The 18,767-nt window shown below is 36.2% G+C and overlaps 1 protein-coding gene across 1 annotated transcript in view; it reads right to left on the bottom strand.

Annotated features, from left to right (window-relative positions):
- Positions 1-18,767, bottom strand: part of HERC6 (HECT and RLD domain containing E3 ubiquitin protein ligase family member 6) — a 48,151-nt gene that overhangs the window by 20,159 nt on the left and 9,225 nt on the right. The window contains exons 5-12 of the mRNA XM_033106604.1: positions 18,085-18,182; positions 13,467-13,594; positions 12,548-12,684; positions 11,956-12,023; positions 8,023-8,144; positions 7,387-7,446; positions 4,639-4,732; positions 1,630-1,819 (exon numbers count right to left, since the gene is read on the bottom strand). Coding sequence (XP_032962495.1) covers positions 1,630-1,819; positions 4,639-4,732; positions 7,387-7,446; positions 8,023-8,144; positions 11,956-12,023; positions 12,548-12,684; positions 13,467-13,594; positions 18,085-18,182 — 897 coding nt within the window. The remainder of the gene's footprint in view (positions 1-1,629; positions 1,820-4,638; positions 4,733-7,386; positions 7,447-8,022; positions 8,145-11,955; positions 12,024-12,547; positions 12,685-13,466; positions 13,595-18,084; positions 18,183-18,767) is intronic.

Here is an 18,767-nt window from a genome sequence, read left to right as displayed (position 1 = left end):
TCTAATTACATGTGAGACTTTAGTATATGATAAAGGTGGCATTGCATATTAGTGGGAATGAAACAGATCATTCACTAAATATCTGGGGACAAGTGAAAACTGATCCAGAAGAAAAATTTAGTAGAGATAAACTCCATATGGATCAAAGATTTAAACATAAAAATGAAACAATGAAAATTCTTATAGGAGCAGGGGGAACATTTTTTTGTTTTAGTTTCAAAGTGATGTGATCGCTTTGAAGTATGACCCAAACTCAGAAACCGTAAAGGAAAATGTTAATTTACTTGGCTTTATAAAAATGTTTAAAAATAATTATGCAAAATAATTGTGGCAAAAATACCACAAAGCAAAAGAAAATTTTAATAACCTAAGGAAAAAATTTGGAACTCATATTATTGATAAAGGATTAGCTGCCTACATAGTTTAAAACCTCCTGAATAAAAAAGAAAAATACTAACAACAAGTCGGAAAAAGGGAAGAACGGATAATTCCCAGAATATGATACACAAATGCAACTGTGATATAGGACAACCAGCAATCTCTTTCAGAATGAGAAAAATTAAAATTAAGAGAATCTTTTTTGCAGAATGGGAAAGACCAAAGTTTGACAACACTGTAGAAAAGTGCATGGGCTGATGCTCTCATATTTGTTGATGACGTGTAAACTGAGAGCTACATCTTCTGTGAGGGCTGCCGTGTTGTCCAACTCCAAGGGTGCAATTTAGACTACAATTTGAATGGTGGCCACTTACAGTTGGGGACCATGGTGGCCCAAACTTCCATTGAGGGTCACTTGGCAAAAATCTCTCAAAATTTAAAATGCATACACAATTGGACCCAATGATTTTGTTTTCTGTAATATGTACAAAGAAATGCATGTTAGCACTGCTGTAATAGCAAAACTTTAGAAACAAGTATTCACAGTATTATCCTTTCAAAAGAATACTATTCATCCATTAAATAGAATAAGGCAGCTCTATAAGTCTATCAACAGAACGATCTCCGTGATATACTGTTAAGCGGGAAAAAGCAAGTTGCCAAAGAATGTGAATGAAAAAAATACATTTCTCTGTGTGTGTGTGTGTGTGTGTGTGTGTGTGTGTGTGTAATATCTTTCAAAGGTTACACAAGAAATTACATTCTGTAACTGCTTTCTGGGAGGGGAGAACTGGGTGGCTTATATTTCACTGTATATATCCTTTGTGTCTTTTAAGCTTTGGAGCTTAACCATTAGATTAAAATTGTAAAAGGACACCCTAGAGTAGTGAATAAAATAAACAACAAGAACACATAGCTTAATTTTCATCACCTCTGGTTAAAATGTCTCAAGTTTTAAAACAACATAAACAAAAAGTTTTAAAGTGTGGATTTATCTTGACTGGATCCTCTATTGTTATTACACTCAGATGTCAAAGCCATGTCTAAGTTTAAGAATTATACATGCTTTGTATGCTAACAGTAGCGATTATAATAGCTTTACGTTAATCTTTTCAATAATTCACATATCATGTACTCAAACATTTGTGTCTTTTGAAATCTTCTATACAAAATTTGCTACAATTCTCCTTCAGGCAGTGACTCTCTATTGACAGTACAGATAAAGTGACAGATAAAAATATTCGAACTTACTCAGTAGTCCTAAAGATCGGTCACTCATTTTATAAACAGCCTCTGCAAATGGAATCACCAGATCCCTCCAGTTCTTAGGAACATGCATTACAGGACATTGTGGGAGCAGAAGGAAAACGGATAATGCTTCTTGGTGTGGAGAACAACATGGAAGAGCTTTGAGCAGCTTATTCCTGAGATATTCAGTTATCTGCAATTGAAACAGGATCAGAGAAAGGCCCTGGATAAGGTGTGGTGCCAGAGGTTTCATTCCACCACTTTCCAGTTGGAATAATCACTTAGTTTTCCTGAAACCTACTGTTCAAACTCCACCACTCCTTGCATCCCAAATACCCCTGAAGTGGTATGTGAGAGTTACCCGCCTGTTTTACATTAGGGTGCATGAGGACATAAAAGTGAATCACATGTGCATATATGTACTGAGTGAATTATGGAGGCTGCTTAGTTAGAAAGCCACAGATCAGGGATCCATACCCACATCCATCTGACTTAAAATCTACCATGGCAGAGAAAATGCCATATGGTCACCTTCCCAATCCTGTTTCAGCTTCGTCGTGGGTTCAGAGAAAGATGGTATTTCCCAGTCTCCCCTGCAGTTAGGGAGGGCCATGTGACTTGAGTTCTAGCTAACAAGTATGAGTGAAAGTGACATATGGCAGTTCCAGGCATGGCCTCCCTAAAACCTTACATGTGACCTTACACATATTCTCTTTCCTAATCTGCCAACCACACACAAAAGATCTACTAGAGGATTTAATGGCCCCAGAGCCTAGAACGCTAGAAACATGGAGCCTGAGTCACTCCTGAATGAACCTGTGCAAAAGTGGGAATGGTAGACTATGCCATTGCGAGCTAAAGGCAAGTAAGAAAAACCAGACACAGAACAGAATAAGCTCTCTGGCTTCCCTCTATCTACCTGAACATAGAATATAAATTCCTTTTGTGAAGGTGTCTTCCTGCCCCCAACTTCCTGTACCAGGAAGGGGATAAGTCTTATCAGCAGAGATGAGCTGGCACTGAGAAAGAGTCTACACAAACAAACCTTACTAACTAGCCCTTATCTACCACTAATTTCCCCCATATATTTGTCTTCCCACAATTTGGTACTCCTAGAAGCTCAAAGTCCTTTACTTTGTACAAAGTACAAAGTACTTAGTATTGTACTTTACTAAGATGCTATATAAGCCCAAGTTCTAACCACCCCTTTAAATTACTCATCACTGAGTGTATATGAAGGATGCCAAGTGAATAAACTTGTTTGTTTTTCTCGTGTTAACCTGTCTTTTTCTTAGTCTAATTTGCAGGGATGCAGCCAATGAAACTAAGATGGGTAGAGGAAAAATAATTTTTTTCCTTCCCTGCAGGGGCCTCCTATCTCCAACCTTTACTGGACTATGATGTGGGAAAGAAATCTTCATTGTGTTAAGCCACTGAGATTTAGAAGTTGTTACAACAGGTAGCATTGTTTATTCTATGTAATAGATCTTAGATACTCTTAACTATAATAGATCTTAGATACTCTTAACTATGCATGTCACTATACTTAACCCTCTACATAAGGGTTAAGTAAGATGATATATGCAACAACAAACTGTCAATTACTATATATTATTATTATTATTAATTATTATTACATTAATGTTCTTACAATTTGTTTTCTTAGAAGTCCAGAACTTGATTTCTGTGGAATGCTGGTTAAGTGTATATGGGAAAATAGTATCAGAAAATCAAGTAACTTTGAGAAAAATAGAGTCAAAAAAAGCTAGATTTTTTTGGGTGTATGACATCAAAGACTCTTTGATTTACTAACATGCATGACTCCATACCTGTATGCAGTTTTTCCCAGGTTGTTTCACTAAGAACCCTTCTTTACGCAGCATTCTGTGAAACTAATGTTCCTTGGTACTCACACTAGGAATAGCACCCCAAGTTATCTTCCATATCACCTAAATAACTTCTTTTTAAAATATACTGGATAACATCTAGTATTCTTCTTCATCTTGGAAATAAAAATATAGTATCTACTGCATATTAAGGAACACTCTCCCCCTTTCCCGTCCAAATGTAGGGACCCTAAATAGTATAAAGATGACTTTCAACTGAAGACATCAGCTACAGCTAATGCAGAGAAAAGCCTTCAGAGCTTCCCTTATCTGACTAAAGGCTTTCAATAGCGAAGCAGCCATAAATCCCTTCTTGAGAGGGTAGGCAAGCACCACTTGTACTTGGATGAGAAAGTACGTAAACAAACACTATCACAAGCTGTCACAAGTTGGTCTATAAACCCTCATCCCTAGCTGTCTGGGGAGCCTTTTTATCAGAATGTTCTCGCATGTATGGAAATAAAACTTGTTTTCTGTGCTCCTGTTAATCTGTCTATTGTCAATTTGCAGGCCCCCAAATACGTGAACCTAAGTTGGTAGAGGAAAAGTTTTCCTTCCAACCCAACCAAGAATCACAAAATATGAAATTGGAATAGATCTTAAAGATGAACTCAACTTATAGGTAAAGAAAATGTATCCCAAAGAGAATAAGGATGAATCAGTAGCAGAGTCAGCTCAACTAGATTTGAGATTCATTTCAAAATAGACTGGTTTTTTTGGTCTCCTAGTCCAGGATAAGGTTATTCTGCTTCCCAAATTAATGGTCTTTTCATATTCAGGCTAGAGATTACTCACCTCTCAAGCACTGGTTTTCTCATATTGAAAATTAAAACATTGTCATCTACTGTACATTTAAGCATTCAAAAAGAAAAGCCAACACCTAATACTGTGTCTGGAATATATTAGATTGGTACAAAAGTAATTGTGGTTTTTGCAATTAAATTTAACTTTTTACACCACAATTATTTTTGCACCAACCTAATAGCAACCTCACATTGAGCACTACTAGCCTCCTTCTTTCTCACAGTGACCCCTCACTCAGCTCCCAACAAAATTAAAGTGCAACCATATTGGTTCCTGTAAGGAAATTCTACTGTCTACTTCTCAAGAAAATATTGACTATTACCGTGTAAGAAATCCATTCCTTTTTTGTTAACTTCTCGAAGGTATCTCTTGCCATTTGTAAGTCCACATCAATGGAATTAGTTTCTCCATGCTCTCTTTGGATACAAGAAATGCAAACAAACAAACAACAACAAAAAAAACCACACACACACACACAAAAAAAAAACACACAGAAACAGATGGAAAGGAATATTTCTAAACTTCGTATCATTATGCAGCTTTATTTTATTACATATCAGATATAAACTTTTTTCTTAAAGCTTGCCTCCTTTCAAAATAATCAATTTACTTGGTACAGAAAACACTTATAAAATTTATGTTCTACTAAAAGAGGTCACAATTGACTGTCTCTAGAGTAGCTACAAGGTTGGGCTGCAGTTATGGCAAAGTTTTATATGCTAAGTCTGAGCACAGAAACCATTTACTCCCACACTCAGCCTGCTCACTGAGAACTGAAACTACTTACCCCACCCCACATTCCGTACAATCTACATTTACATTACTTTGGGATTCCACTGGTGTATTAACATGTCTTTGCTTTTCCCAGAGACACTTGCCCAGGCACAGGGCTTGATTGTTCATTACAGGAACTTCTTGAAAAGACCCATTAACTCTTCAATGCAAAGCATCACAGATAATTTATGCCCTAAAATTCATTGAATCTCTGACCTCAAAATCCTTGCCTCACTGTGTTTCCATCCATCCAGGATCCTCGTATCTTTTCCCAATCCTAATTAAGCCCCCAGCCTCCCCCTCCCATGTTGAAAAACCTGCCTTAAATGAAACTGCCAATTCTTAATAAATTCCAGCCCAGCCTTCCCCTTGGAAACACATCAAACCTAGATGTCGCACCTCCCTGGATTGTATTGGTGATATTTGAGGAGCCTACATTCTGCTAAACAAATTGTCTTTATAATGTTTTATCAATAAGTATTTTATGCTCACTGGATTCACTGATCAATAGTAACACCAGGGCTAAAGTATCATACAAGTACCAAATCAAAATATTGTAAATTTCCCCTTAAAATATATTCTCCTTTGCAGCCTTTGGCATCTTAAGACCAAATCTTGAGGTTCATCACTCCTGCATACTGTTCCACTTTAAAAGATAATATTCTTAGTGTAGAAAGAGGCTAGAGTAGGGAAGAAAGCGGATACATTGTACAATAGAGTCCCTCACTTCCAGCCTGGAAGGAAGGCATGAAGAAAGAAAGCAAATGGGAGAGAAAGCAGAAGGAAGCAGTGTCCCCATTTCTCTTCTCCCACCTTTGCCCAGGATATGTAGAGATAAACAGGGATGCTTTTGTGGCCTCCAGAAGGATACTGCCTCATGAGTTGCCCGTGGGGAGCCATGACAGTTAACTTCCCTGGGCTTCTCTGATTCCTAGGTGAAATTGTTGGAGTGGCTGAGAATGCAACTGGGTTAAGAACCAACGCGAAAAACTGTGGGTTGGGCAGGCGTTAAGGAATAGCGGCAACAGGGGTTAAGCGAGCACCACCTAGTGGCCAGGAGGGAGTCCAATATGTGTATAACTATCTACTGAACCAGTGAGCCAGCTTGAGGCCAACTCAAGGAGACAGAACCGGACCTGACCCAGGGAAGGACTGGAATCAGTTACATTAGCTGCCCATAGACCAGCAGGGCACCGGCTTCCAGACAAGGCAGAGGGCAGCCTAATGGCCCTTTCATGCTGCTATCCCCCCTTCTCCGCCTTTGTATACTGTTAAATTAAAAAATGAGGCCATTATGGAAATGTAATGGCTCTGTGCGATGTCAGGGTGATGGTGGATGGGGGGAGGGGGGTTCACACAGTGTGAGGGATATAAATGATAAACGTCTAAGTATTACTTTGTCTTGGGCACCTGACACTAATAAAAAAAAAAATGAGGCCACTAGATTGTGGTGGCTCTTACGCCGTGGCAGCCTACGTAATCAAACCAAAAATCTAAACTTGTAAATGCCTCAAAGTTATGAAATAAAAACCTAAGGACAGCCAGTCACAAACAGCTAACTAGGCTTTATATAACCAATCAAATAATTTTCTTTCTTTGTTTCTGCACTTTTTCTACTCAAGTCTTTCCCCTGGCTCCTGTCGGCAGAATGTTCCTTACCACTTCCGGTTTGGCACTGTCCCATTCCAATTGATATTTGCTATTAAAATAAACTCTTAAAATTTTTAATATGCCTCAGTTTACCTTTTAACAATTCTTAGGCACAGTATTGGCTAGCATGGGGAAGAAGAGGGAGAAATAGAAGACCAAATGTCGAGCATTTCGCAAAGGAATTGTTTAAACTTCTGGATCAGATCAAGTGTCAAAACAAATCAGAAAGAAGTTAGATTTTCTTCTGTAATAGTGAGAGTAGTTAAAGATAAAATAAATAGATCAATTTTCCTTATTGATCCCACCATAGTAAGAACTGCAAAGTAAAGCCTTGTCCTCTAAGTACTAAAGTGACATTAGAATGAACTAATCACTCCTATACAAAGATCCTGAAAAAACACCACTTCTTCAATCACATAACAGAGGAGGGCAGGGCAGAGGAACTAAACAATGTGAATTAGGAATTACAGCTTAATAGTAGTCTAACAGAAAATTACTTTACAAAATAGAAGGATTCTATAACAACCCATGAAGTTTTCTATGTTGAACTTTTGGTTCGTAGATAACAAAATTCACAAATTAAAATGACCGACTCGAAAGATTTCATTTTAAAAATTCCCCAGTTTTAAGTGAAAGTCAATATTACCTTTTCTTTAAAAAACTTGCAGTCAGACAAGCAGGAGATGAAAATATCACTTCAATTTCCCTGCAAAAGTAATAAGGGTTAAGTTATAACATACTGTAAAGCATGCCTCCTTTTATCTCATGTCTGAATATCTAAGTGATGATGTGGAATCATTATTAATGAAAACACTCTTCTAAGAGTCCTCTAAATGCTCGTTATACTTTGTGCATGTCATTGCTAAATCTTACCAACACCTTTCACAGTTGATTTGATCAAGTCATTTAGATTTAAATAAAATCCATACTTCTGAAAACAGAAACTTATGGAGCTCCAGAAAATAAACTATGAAGATATAAAAACAGTCCACCTGAGTGAAGGCTTTGTGAGTCAGAATGTGTTTCTGATTCACTCCTACATCTCCCTCACCTATCAAGGTGCCTGGGATGTTGTACATCCTCAATATAACTCTTGTTAAATCAATGATGAATGAATGAATAAGTCAATGGCTCCTTCAAATTAGGGGTGGCAGAAGAGAATCATGGGTAAAACACAAATGCCTTCACAACAAAGCCAAACCCTCTTTTCTTATGTCTGGGATAAAACGACCATGGCTTCAGAATCAAGTAAGAGTGCTTTATGATTAGCAGACAGAGCCACCTCTCAGCCTCTTCACGTTTGGTTCTTCCACTTGCCACTGTCATCCATTTTTCTGTCAGGGACTGGTTAATTCGTCTTATTTCTGGCAAAGTTTTCTTGGAAACATCTGTGGAACTAGTATGCTTTCAAGAAGAAGAAGAAAAAAGAACGATCAGTAACACACACACAGAGACGCTGAGTAACAGATAACTCAGTCAAGTTTGTGGTACAGGTGGTAGGTAGGACCAGTCCTCTCAGACCGTGGGATTTGGTGTGAGGAGCTATGGCATCAAAATGGCCTGGTTGTTCCAATTCTAGCATTGGCCACTTGGTCTGAGCCTTAGTTTCATCATTTAAAAAAATGGGATAACACAAAAGTACTAAAAACAGGAACTCAAACAGATACATGTAGGCCAATATTTACTGCAGCATTATTCACAGTAGCCAAAAGATGGAAACAACCCATGTCCATCCACAGCATCAACAGATGAATGTGGTGTATACATACAATGGAGTATTATTCGGTCATGAAAAGGAAGGAAATTCTGGCACATGCTACAACATGGACGAACTTTGAAAACATTATGCTAAGTGAAATAAATGCCAGACACAAAAGGACAAATACTGTATGATTCCATTTATATGAAGTAGGAAAATTTATAGACAGAAAGTAGATTAGAGGTTACCTGGGGATGGGGATAAGGGGAGAGCCCATTATTTAATGTTTCCACAGTTTCTGTTTGGGGTGATGAGAAGGTTTTGGAGATGAATAGTGGTGATGGTTGCATTCAACAACATTGTGAATGCATTTAGTGCCACTGAATTGTTCACTTAAAATTGGTTAAAGTGGCAAATTTTGTTTATATATATAAATATATATAATATATATATATATATAATATATATTTTACCACAATAAAAAATAAATGAGATAACAATACCCAATACCTACCTCCCTGGGATCTTGTTAAGATTAAGTGATATTATGTATGCAAAGCCTTTAGATTATAGTAGGTGCTTAATAAATACTAGTTTCTTTCTCCTCTTTAAGCAGCCACAGATTTTTACATTTATGTAAGTGGATTTCAAACTTCATTGTGCAACAGAATCACCTGGTGATCTCGTTAAAGCATAGATTGCTCAGCCGATCCCCACAGTTTCTGATTCAATAGGTCAGGGGTGTATCTCAAGAATTTGCATCTAGCAAATTCCCAGGTGACGCTGATGCTGCTGGTTTGGGGACCACACTTTGAGAACCATGGTTCTGTACAATACTTGAAACTAAATGGCTCAGCCAGAGGTGTCAGAAATCACTGGGAAAAAAAATCTGTCTTTAACAGAGTCTTCCAAAAACATTAGTGCTCTGCTCCATATTATACCTCTGCCTCCACTGAACTTGTAATGGGTCAGGAAATTGTGCATTATTTTTTGTTTAATGCTTAAATAAAGACCTCTTGATAAAGATGTGTAACCATGACTCCTAAAGTTCCCTCCAGCTTCTTGATCTGAGTCCTGGGTGTCCCCTGTAGTTCAATCATGAAGAAGCTTTTTTTTTTCCTCCCACGTCTCAGGAACATCAGGCCAAGAAGATGCTCCCTACATACCATTTCTTCTGCTTCTTCATAATTCCACTTCCTCTGAAGGGCATGACGTTAGACTGTATCATCTGCCTCCCCTTCTTTTACAATCACCTCCCAATGTCCTAGTCGCTACCCTTCAATCATCGATACTCTTCCTCAGCATCACATGCCCATCATCATTCTTCCTGCCATTCCTGGCAAATTCAGAACTGATCAACACAATTTAGCTCCCACCTTGATCTCTCAATTCTTGATCACATCTCCAATCTTTTCCTCTGCTCCACCTCAGCCAGTCATGCCCCTGGTCAGGGTTTCTAAACGGACGCTATTGATGTTTTGGGTCAGATCATTCTTTGTTGTGAGGGGCCACTTTGTGTATTGTAGGATGTTCAGCAGCATCCCTGGCCTCTACCCACTAGACAGCAGTAGCAGCCACCACAACGCGAATGTTCCTCTGCAGTTATGACAATTATTCACTCTCATGATTCATCACTTTCCTCATTCTCACAGGCACAGAAACATACCTTAATATCCCCTCTCTAAACAATAACAAAACCCTCCCCCTGTTCTCCCCTTCACAACAAAACATCTCCGAGTTGGCACAGCCATTGTTTCTACTTGTTCCCCTCCTATTCTCTGTCTTCCTGCCCCCCCCTTCCCCCCACCCCCACGCGCCTGCCCCACTCAGTCAGGTTTCATCCATTCTCCCCTGAGATGACTCAATCTTAACGAAACAAAAACAAACTCTGTGCTCATCTTATTTGACCTCTCAGCAGGATGTGACAGGATTGGCCACTTCCTCTTTATAGAAATACTTTTTTTTCTTGGCTTGATGAGCCACCCTCCCCTGGTTTTCCCCTACCTCAGAAACTGGTCTTTCTCAGTCTCTTATGGCTCCTCCTCACTGCCTGACCTCTAAATGGAGAAGTCCCTCAAGGCTGGATTTTGCCTCCTTTCTTTTTCTCATTTTTACTTTCTCTCTAGGTGACCTTCATCCAGGTCCCTGGCTTTAAATACTATCTAGAGTTTGATAACTACCATGTTTATATTCTGGTGCTGACATCCTCCCTGATTCAGACATCCAACTAAGACTCTGGATCTCCTCTTCAAGGCCATTTCAAACTGACTCCATCTCACATAACTTAGCCCACCTTACATACCTGACTCCATCTCATAGAACTCTTCATTCTTTCCTACCAAGCTCTGTCTGACTGGCTGGCTTTCTTTCTGTCCCTCACACAGGCTAAACATATTCTTGCACCAGGGCTTTCTACGTGTCATTGCCTCTACCCGAAATGCTCTTTCTCTGGATCTAAGCATGGCAAAGATCTCTGCTCAAATGTCACAGCCTCTGCAAGGCTTTTCCTGACTGACATTTCTAAAGAAGCCTACCTCATCAGTCTCAAATGACCTGTTTTATTTTCTTCAGAGCACTTGTCACTCTCTAACACAATCTTATTCTGCATTTATATGTTTATTGTCTATCCTTCCCAGTAGAATCCAAATGCCATGAATGGAGGCAACCTTATAGAATACAAGCAATAGGATCCTTTTATTGTTTACTTTTATCCCAAGCACTAAGAGCAAAGCCTGAGACAGGAGGCGTTTGTGGACTGGCTGATTGAATGGCTATGACAGAGCAACCAAGTACAATTTCCTGACTATCCCAGCAGCACAAACCTTGGCCTCTGACCATTTACTGTCCTAGGGGATATAGTAAAAGTCTCTATGGATGTCAAATTTAAAACATTCTTGATAATAGAAAAAAGTATGAACTAGGAAAATATGTGTGCTTTTGTCTCCACACAAACATTTCAGAAGTCACCGGGACATATAATAAAATCCTCTCAGTTAACAATAGGGAAGGCATTAGCATGGTGGGCAATTGGTTAAGCTTTGAGGCTGGATTGTCTGGATTTGAACCCAGTTCTGCCATTTCTAAGCATCGCAACTTTGGGTGAGTCCACCTCTCAGAGCCTCAGTTTTTCCATATGTAAAAGAGAGGGAAATACCATAATACCAACTGGAATTAATATGAGGATTAAACGTGTTGACACATTCAGAGTGCTCGGTTTAGGGCTTAATGCATGATGACTACAATTAACTTTAGTCATGAGTGCTTTATTATCATCATTAGTATTCTTAATAAAAAAAAAAGTTAGTGGAAAACCAATGAATATGGGTCCTCATCTGTTAGGAAGCCAAATGAGGAAGTGAGAATTACATAATATTTTTTAAAGAGCATTCTAAGAGAGAATCTTATAATTTTAGTAAGAATTTGAATAGATGCAAATGATACAATATTTCAAATACTGCTCTGAAATCTAGAGGAAAAAAATTAGTTTTAGAAAAAAAAGAAAGTATAAGTAGATACCTGATAAGTTGTCACAAAGTTGGCATACATTCCAGCAAAAATGTGTTTGACTTGAACACCCTCAAGGTCTAAAAGAAGTCAGAAATTCATGTTTATTGTTTTTATAAGTAAAAAATAAATCTTTTGTTATAAACCTAAAACTCTTCTTTTAAAAAGACATAAAAAATCTGATGTATTACCAAGGTAAATTTACTTATTTATAGAAAATTTATATTCTTCTAAATGGATTTTGACTACCACAGAAGAAAATACTAATTCTGATCAGGTTTCATGTCATATATTCACTTAGCCGAAAATTTAATTTTTCATGTACTTTTGTCAGGCTGATGTGCTTTAGAAAAGGTTTGATTAAATATATAAAAGTGTATTGCTCTGATGCTTTGGCAACTTCTTTTGTATTATCTTAATCTTTAGAAAAGATTACCAAATACTCCAGGAATCATTGCATAAGAAAAAATGCATATTGTACAAATGAAAAATCATAGTAGACAAACCACAGTACCACACACTTCTTTGAGAGGAAGATGAATAATATTTGTCCTCCAGTAACATCAATTAACAGAAAAATCATGAATTAGTGGATCACTCATACCATTAGCAGAAATCAGGCAGCTAATGTCAAAGTTCTCTGTCTGGGCTTCTGGATGAGTTGGGGTGCTTGTGCAGCTTGGTCCACGACCAAAAGACACCACCTGACCAGTGGTGTAGACATATGCAAGGGTGTGAAAACTACAGGAGAGAGAATGAATATAATGAAGACCAAGATACTCATGGTTTTGAGAAAGATGATGTCTCCTAACACAAAATAACGGATTTATCTTATACTAAGTACACAGATCCCTTATTACAATGTCAGGGTTAGAAGATACCAAATGATGAGGTTAAAATAAATGGTAGGTGAATATTAACTTATTTCTAACCGTAAATATACGATATTATTGTTAGGTCTTACTATGGTTTCTATCATTTGCGTTTTAAATGCAAGTGTTTGGGTTTGTGTTTTTTTTTATGAATTAAGTAGACAATACTCAAAGTGTCCTCATATTTAGATTATGCAAAACTCTGAATATATATGCAAATATACATCATCTTCTACATGCATGAGCATGAAATTACTTTAATTTTGTTTTATCAACTCAAGTGGACAAGCACCACTATTTTTGTTACAAACCCAGTCCCACACCTTCCAGCACCTAGTTAGGTGGTCTAACACAGTAAACTCCCACTAAATTCTTATGAAATAAATGAAATGCCAAGGGTAAAGAAGAAAAAAATGGTAAAATTAAACTATATTTGAAATAAGTAAATTTTCAGAAAGAAAGATGATCTATGAAAAGGATATCACATATTTTAGGGTTTTAAGATTTCATAACATCCCACTTGAGTCATTTTTTTTTTTTTTCAAATTGAATATATTATTAACATAGTAGTAGTCTTTGTCATGAGTCATTTCTAAGTAATAAAATATAACACTTTTCCACTCATGCTAAAAAAAAAAAAATGCCTATTACCTTCCACAATCTATCTGCGAAACTAGGCCTTCAATTCTTTCCACATGTTGTGGAACTCTCTTCTCAGAAGTGGGGCTGTGTCCCAGCTGTCCATAGCTATTATCTCCAAATGTGAACACTTTCCCATCCTGTTTTAAAAAGAAGAAATCAGACTAATTTCAGGTAAAAATAAATAAATAAATAAATAAATAAATAACAAAAAGTTATAGATTAAGTATATAACAGAGTTATATGAGAGCATTATATGAAACATAAGCTCTATATAAAGAGGAAGGGTGCTATACTTACAATTTCTCATAGTGAATTTGGAGTTACAACATTAAACATAAAATATCATTGGCATTCCCTTAAGAACTAGGCACTTCATATATGTTTGTAGAATAAATGGATGGACAAAATAACTGATTGAAAAATAACACTATCATTTAAGTATAGGGGTTGCTTTATTGCACATTACTCTGAAAATAATCTCTTTTTAGAAGATGATTCTTTTTTTAAATTTACTTGTCAATTACAGTAGACATACAATATTATATTAGATTCAGGTGTACAACCTAGTGATGAGAAATTTATACCCCTACCAAAGTGATCACCCCAGTAAGTTTACTACCAATCTGACACCATACATAATTATCACACTATTATTGACTATATTCCTTATGCTGTACTTGGTGTCCCCATGACTATTTTTTTATAATTGTCTATTTGTACTTCTTCATCCCTTCACCTTTTTCACCCAGCCCCCCAACTCTTCTCTCATTTGGCAATTCTCAGTTTGTCCTCTGTATCTATTAGTTTGTTTCTATTTTGTTTTTCAGATTCCATATATAAGTGAAATCATATGGTATTTGACTTTCTCTGTCTGACTTATTTCACTTAGCATAATAGCCTCTAGGTCCATCCATATTGTCACAAATGGTAAGATTTCATTCTTTTTCTTATGGCCGAATAATATTCCATTGTATATGCACCATCTCTTCTTTATCTATTCCTCTACCAATGGACACTTAGGTTGCTTCCATGTCTTTGCTATTGTAAATAATGCTGCAATGAACATAGGGGTGCATATTTTTTTTTCAAATTAGTGTTTTGGATTTCTTCAGATAAATACCCAGGAGTGGAATTGCCGGATCATATAGCAGTTCTATTTTTAATTTTTTGAGGAACCTCTATACTGTTTTCTATAGTGGCTGCACCAATTTACAATCCCACCAACAGTGCATTAGGGTTGCCTTTTCTTCATGTCCTTGACAACATGTTGTTTGTTATTTATTGATGATAGCCATTCTGAGAGCTGTGAGGTGACATCTCATTTTGGTTTTAATTTGCTTTTCCCTGATGATTAGTGATGTTGAGCATTTTTTCATATGTCTACTGCCATCTGTATGTCCTCTTTGGAGAAATGTCTATTCAGGTCCTCTGCCCATTTTTAAATTGGATTGTCTGTTCTTTTTGGTGTTAAGTTGTATGAGTTCTTGATATATTTTGCATATTAATCCCTTATTGAATGTATCCTTGGCAAATATCTTCTCCTATTCTAGGTTGTCTTTTCATTTTGTTGATATTTTTCTTCACTGTGCAAAAACTTTTTAGTTTGATGCAGTCCCTTTTGTTTATTTTTTCTCTTGTTTCCCTTACACAAGAAGACATATTCAAAAAATATATATCGTTAAGAGCTACGTCAAAGTGTTGAATGCCTATGTTTTCTCCTAGGAATTTTATGGTTTTGGGTTTTACATTTAAGTCTTTAATATATTTTGAGTTTACTTTTTTATATGGTGTAAGAAAATGGTCTGGTTCATTTTTTTGCATGTATCTGTCCAGTTTTCCCAACACCATTTATTGTAGAGACTATCTTTTCCCCATTGTATATTCTTGCTTCCTTTGCCATAGATAAAATGACCATACAGGTGTGAGTTTATTTCTGGGCTCTCTATTCTGTTCCATTGATCTATGTGTCTATTTTTATGCCAGTACCATGCTGTTTTGATTACTGTAGCCTTGTACTAGTTTGATATCAGGTAGCATGATACCTCCAACTTTGTTCTCCTTTCTCAAGATTGTTTTGGCTATTCAGAGTCTTTTGTGGCTCCATATAAATTTTAGGATTATTTCTTCTAGTTCTGTGAAAAATGCCATTGGTATTTTGATAGAGATTACACTGAATCTGTAGATTGCTTTGGGTGGTATGGGCATTTTAATAATGTTAATTCTTCCTACCCATGAGCATGGTATGTGCTTCCACTTATTTGTATCTTCTTCATTTTCTTTCTTCAATGTCATATGGTTTTCAGAGTATGAGGCTTTTACCTCCTCGGTTAAATTTATTCCTAGGTATTTCACTCTTTTTGGTGCAATTGTAAATGGGATAGTTTTCTTAATTTCTCTTTCTGATAGTTTGTTATTGGTGTATAAAAATGCAACCAATGTCTGAATATTAATTTTGTAGACTTCTACTTTACTGAATCAATTTATCAATTCTAATAGGTTTTTGGTGGAATCTTTAGGACTATCTCTATATAAACTATATCATCTGCAAATAATGACAGTTTTACATCTTTGCCAATTTGGATGTCTTTTATTTATTTTTCTTGTCTGACTGATGGGCTAGGACTTCCAACACTATGTTGAATAAAAGTGGTGAAAGTGGACATCTTGTTCCTGATCTTAAAGAAAAAGTTTTCAGCTTTTCACCATTGAGTGTGATGTTAGGTAATTGTCAGATACCGTGTTTCCCTGAAAATAAGATCTTGCCAGACCATCAGCTCTAATGCATCTTTTGGAGCAAAAATTAATATCAGACCCGGTCTTATTTTAATATAATAAAAGACCAGGTATAATATAATGTAATATAATATAATATAATATAATATAATATAATATAATATAATATAATATAAAAATATAATACCGGGTCTTACATTAATTTTTGCTCCAAAAGACACATTAGAGCTGATGGTCCAACTAGGTCCTATTTTCGAGGAAACATGGTATTGTCTTTATTATATTGAAGTATGTTCCCTCTATCCCCACTTTACCGAGATTTTGTTTTTAATCATAAATGGATGGTGGATTTTTTCAATGCCTTTTCTGCATCTATTGATAGGATCATATGGTTTTTATCCTTCATTTTGTTTATGTGATATTGAATATTGAAACAACTTTGCAGCCCAGGAATAAACAAATCCCACTTGATCACGGTGTATAATCTTTTTAATATATTGCTAAATTTGGTTTGCTAGTATTTGTTAAGGATTTTTGCACCTATATTCATCAGGGATATTGGCCTATAATTTTCTTTTTTTGTAGTGTCTTTGCCTAGTTTCAGTATCAAGGTAATACTGGCCTTATAAAATGAATTGGGGAGACTTCCCTCAAATTTTTGGAATAGTTTGAGAAGTATAATCTTAGAAGAGGTATTAATTTCTCTTTGAATGTTTGGTAAAATTCACCTGTGAAGCCATCTGGTCCAGGACTTTTGTTTGTTGGGAGTTTTTTGATTACTGATTTGATTTTGTTAGTAATCAGTCTGTTCAGATTTTCTGTTTCTTCCTGATTCAGTCTTGGAAGATTGTATGTTTGTAGAAATTTATGCATTTCTTCTAGGTTGCCCAATTTGTTGGGATATAATTGTTCATAGTATTTTCTTATAATTGTTTGTATCTCTGTGGTGTCAGTTGTCACTTCTCTTTCATTTCTGATTTTGTTTATGTGGTCCCTCTCTTTTTTTTTCTTGAAGTGTCTGGCTAAAGGTTTATCAATTTTGTTTATCTTTTCAAAGAACCAGCTCTTGACTTCATTGTTCTTTTGTTTTTTTAGTCTCTATTTCATTTATATCTGCTCTTATCTTTATCATTTCCTTCTTTCTACTCACTTTGGGCTTCATTTGTTCTTCTTTTTCTAGTTCCTTTAGGTACAAGGTTATATTGTTTATTTGAGATTTTTCTTGTTTCTTGAAGTAGGCCCGTATTGCTAGGAATTTCCCTCTTAGAACTCCTTTGACTGTATCCCATAGATTTTTGAGTCACTGTATTTTCATTTGTCTCAAAGTATCTTTAAAAGATGATTCTTGATGAAAACAACTCTACTTTCCCTTGCTACAAATAATATACTCCTAACAGGCTTTTAAAACAAGTAATGAAAGTTATTTTAGATATTTAGTTTTTAAATAAACATTTCAACCACACAGTTTCTCTAAGTCTATTTCTTATGGCAATGGAGAAAATCCATCACACTGTAATATAGTATATGGCCAGTACAAGAAGAGGAGGAAACATTCAGGAAACCAGCTCATATTTGCGCCAAGCAAGAAATGGAAAAAACTGTGTTCTAGTCTCTAATGTGAGTTATTGAAAACTGTAAAAATTACTTTGTTTCTTCTATAGTCATTTTCATCAACAGAACCACATTATGAATGCTGAAAGGATTAGCTCCTATATTAACCCAAAGATAAAATTAGCTTATGTTACAAGATCTTGAAAATTTCATGGTTTATATTGGGTTAACCTCTCCTCTTAAATGTTTTGTACACTGAGTGGATTCAACAATAATCAGTACAATGTACCTTATGGTAACATTTCTCGGGGGTTTAAAAAAAATAGTCAGACATTTGGATTACCTGGGTAAGCACTGCAGTGTGTTCATAACCACAGCTGATATAAATCACATCTAGACTCTTCAGTGCACCAATTGAACGAGGCTTGTAGCTTTGCATTGCTGAAAGAAAGCAGAAACCCTCGAGGATAAGAAGCAGACTCAGATATCGTGAGTTTTCATTTTCTTAATAGTTTTTAATACTTTTATTATCTTCTAATTCATTACCATAATTTAAAAAAGTAAATAAATAATGAGAGGTATTATAAAACAGAAAGAAAGCCCTGCTTTGGAAAACAAAAGCAGTCTTTTAGTATTTCTTTCTGGAAACTATTTAATCTTCTAGCATGCCTGAGTCTAGTGACCTAGAAAGCTAAGCTTTAAGACCCTCATCCCCATAATATTACCATCATATTGTATTCATTTCTATCACATAGTAGGTGTTCTTCAAATATGTAATCATAAGTGAGAAAATAAAAGGACCTACTTCATGTTGACAGAGTTAATGAAGTGAGATGTCAGGGTTCAGCATGGTACTGGCTCTTAACAGGTGCTAAATATGTTAGCCAAATGTAAAGAATCAAACAGAGGATGGGGTCCATGGAGAAGACTTCACAGTGAGTATTGTTTAAAGGTTGCCAGATAAACTGGTTTCCCCTACTTCTAGCAAGCTTCTAATCAATCCAGTGGTTCCCAAATTTTGCTGCA

The sequence above is a fragment of the Rhinolophus ferrumequinum genome, chromosome 5, assembly GCF_004115265.2.
Source record: "Rhinolophus ferrumequinum isolate MPI-CBG mRhiFer1 chromosome 5, mRhiFer1_v1.p, whole genome shotgun sequence".
NCBI classification, from domain to species: Eukaryota; Metazoa; Chordata; class Mammalia; order Chiroptera; family Rhinolophidae; genus Rhinolophus; species Rhinolophus ferrumequinum.
This window is presented reverse-complemented; position numbering and strand designations above follow the sequence as displayed.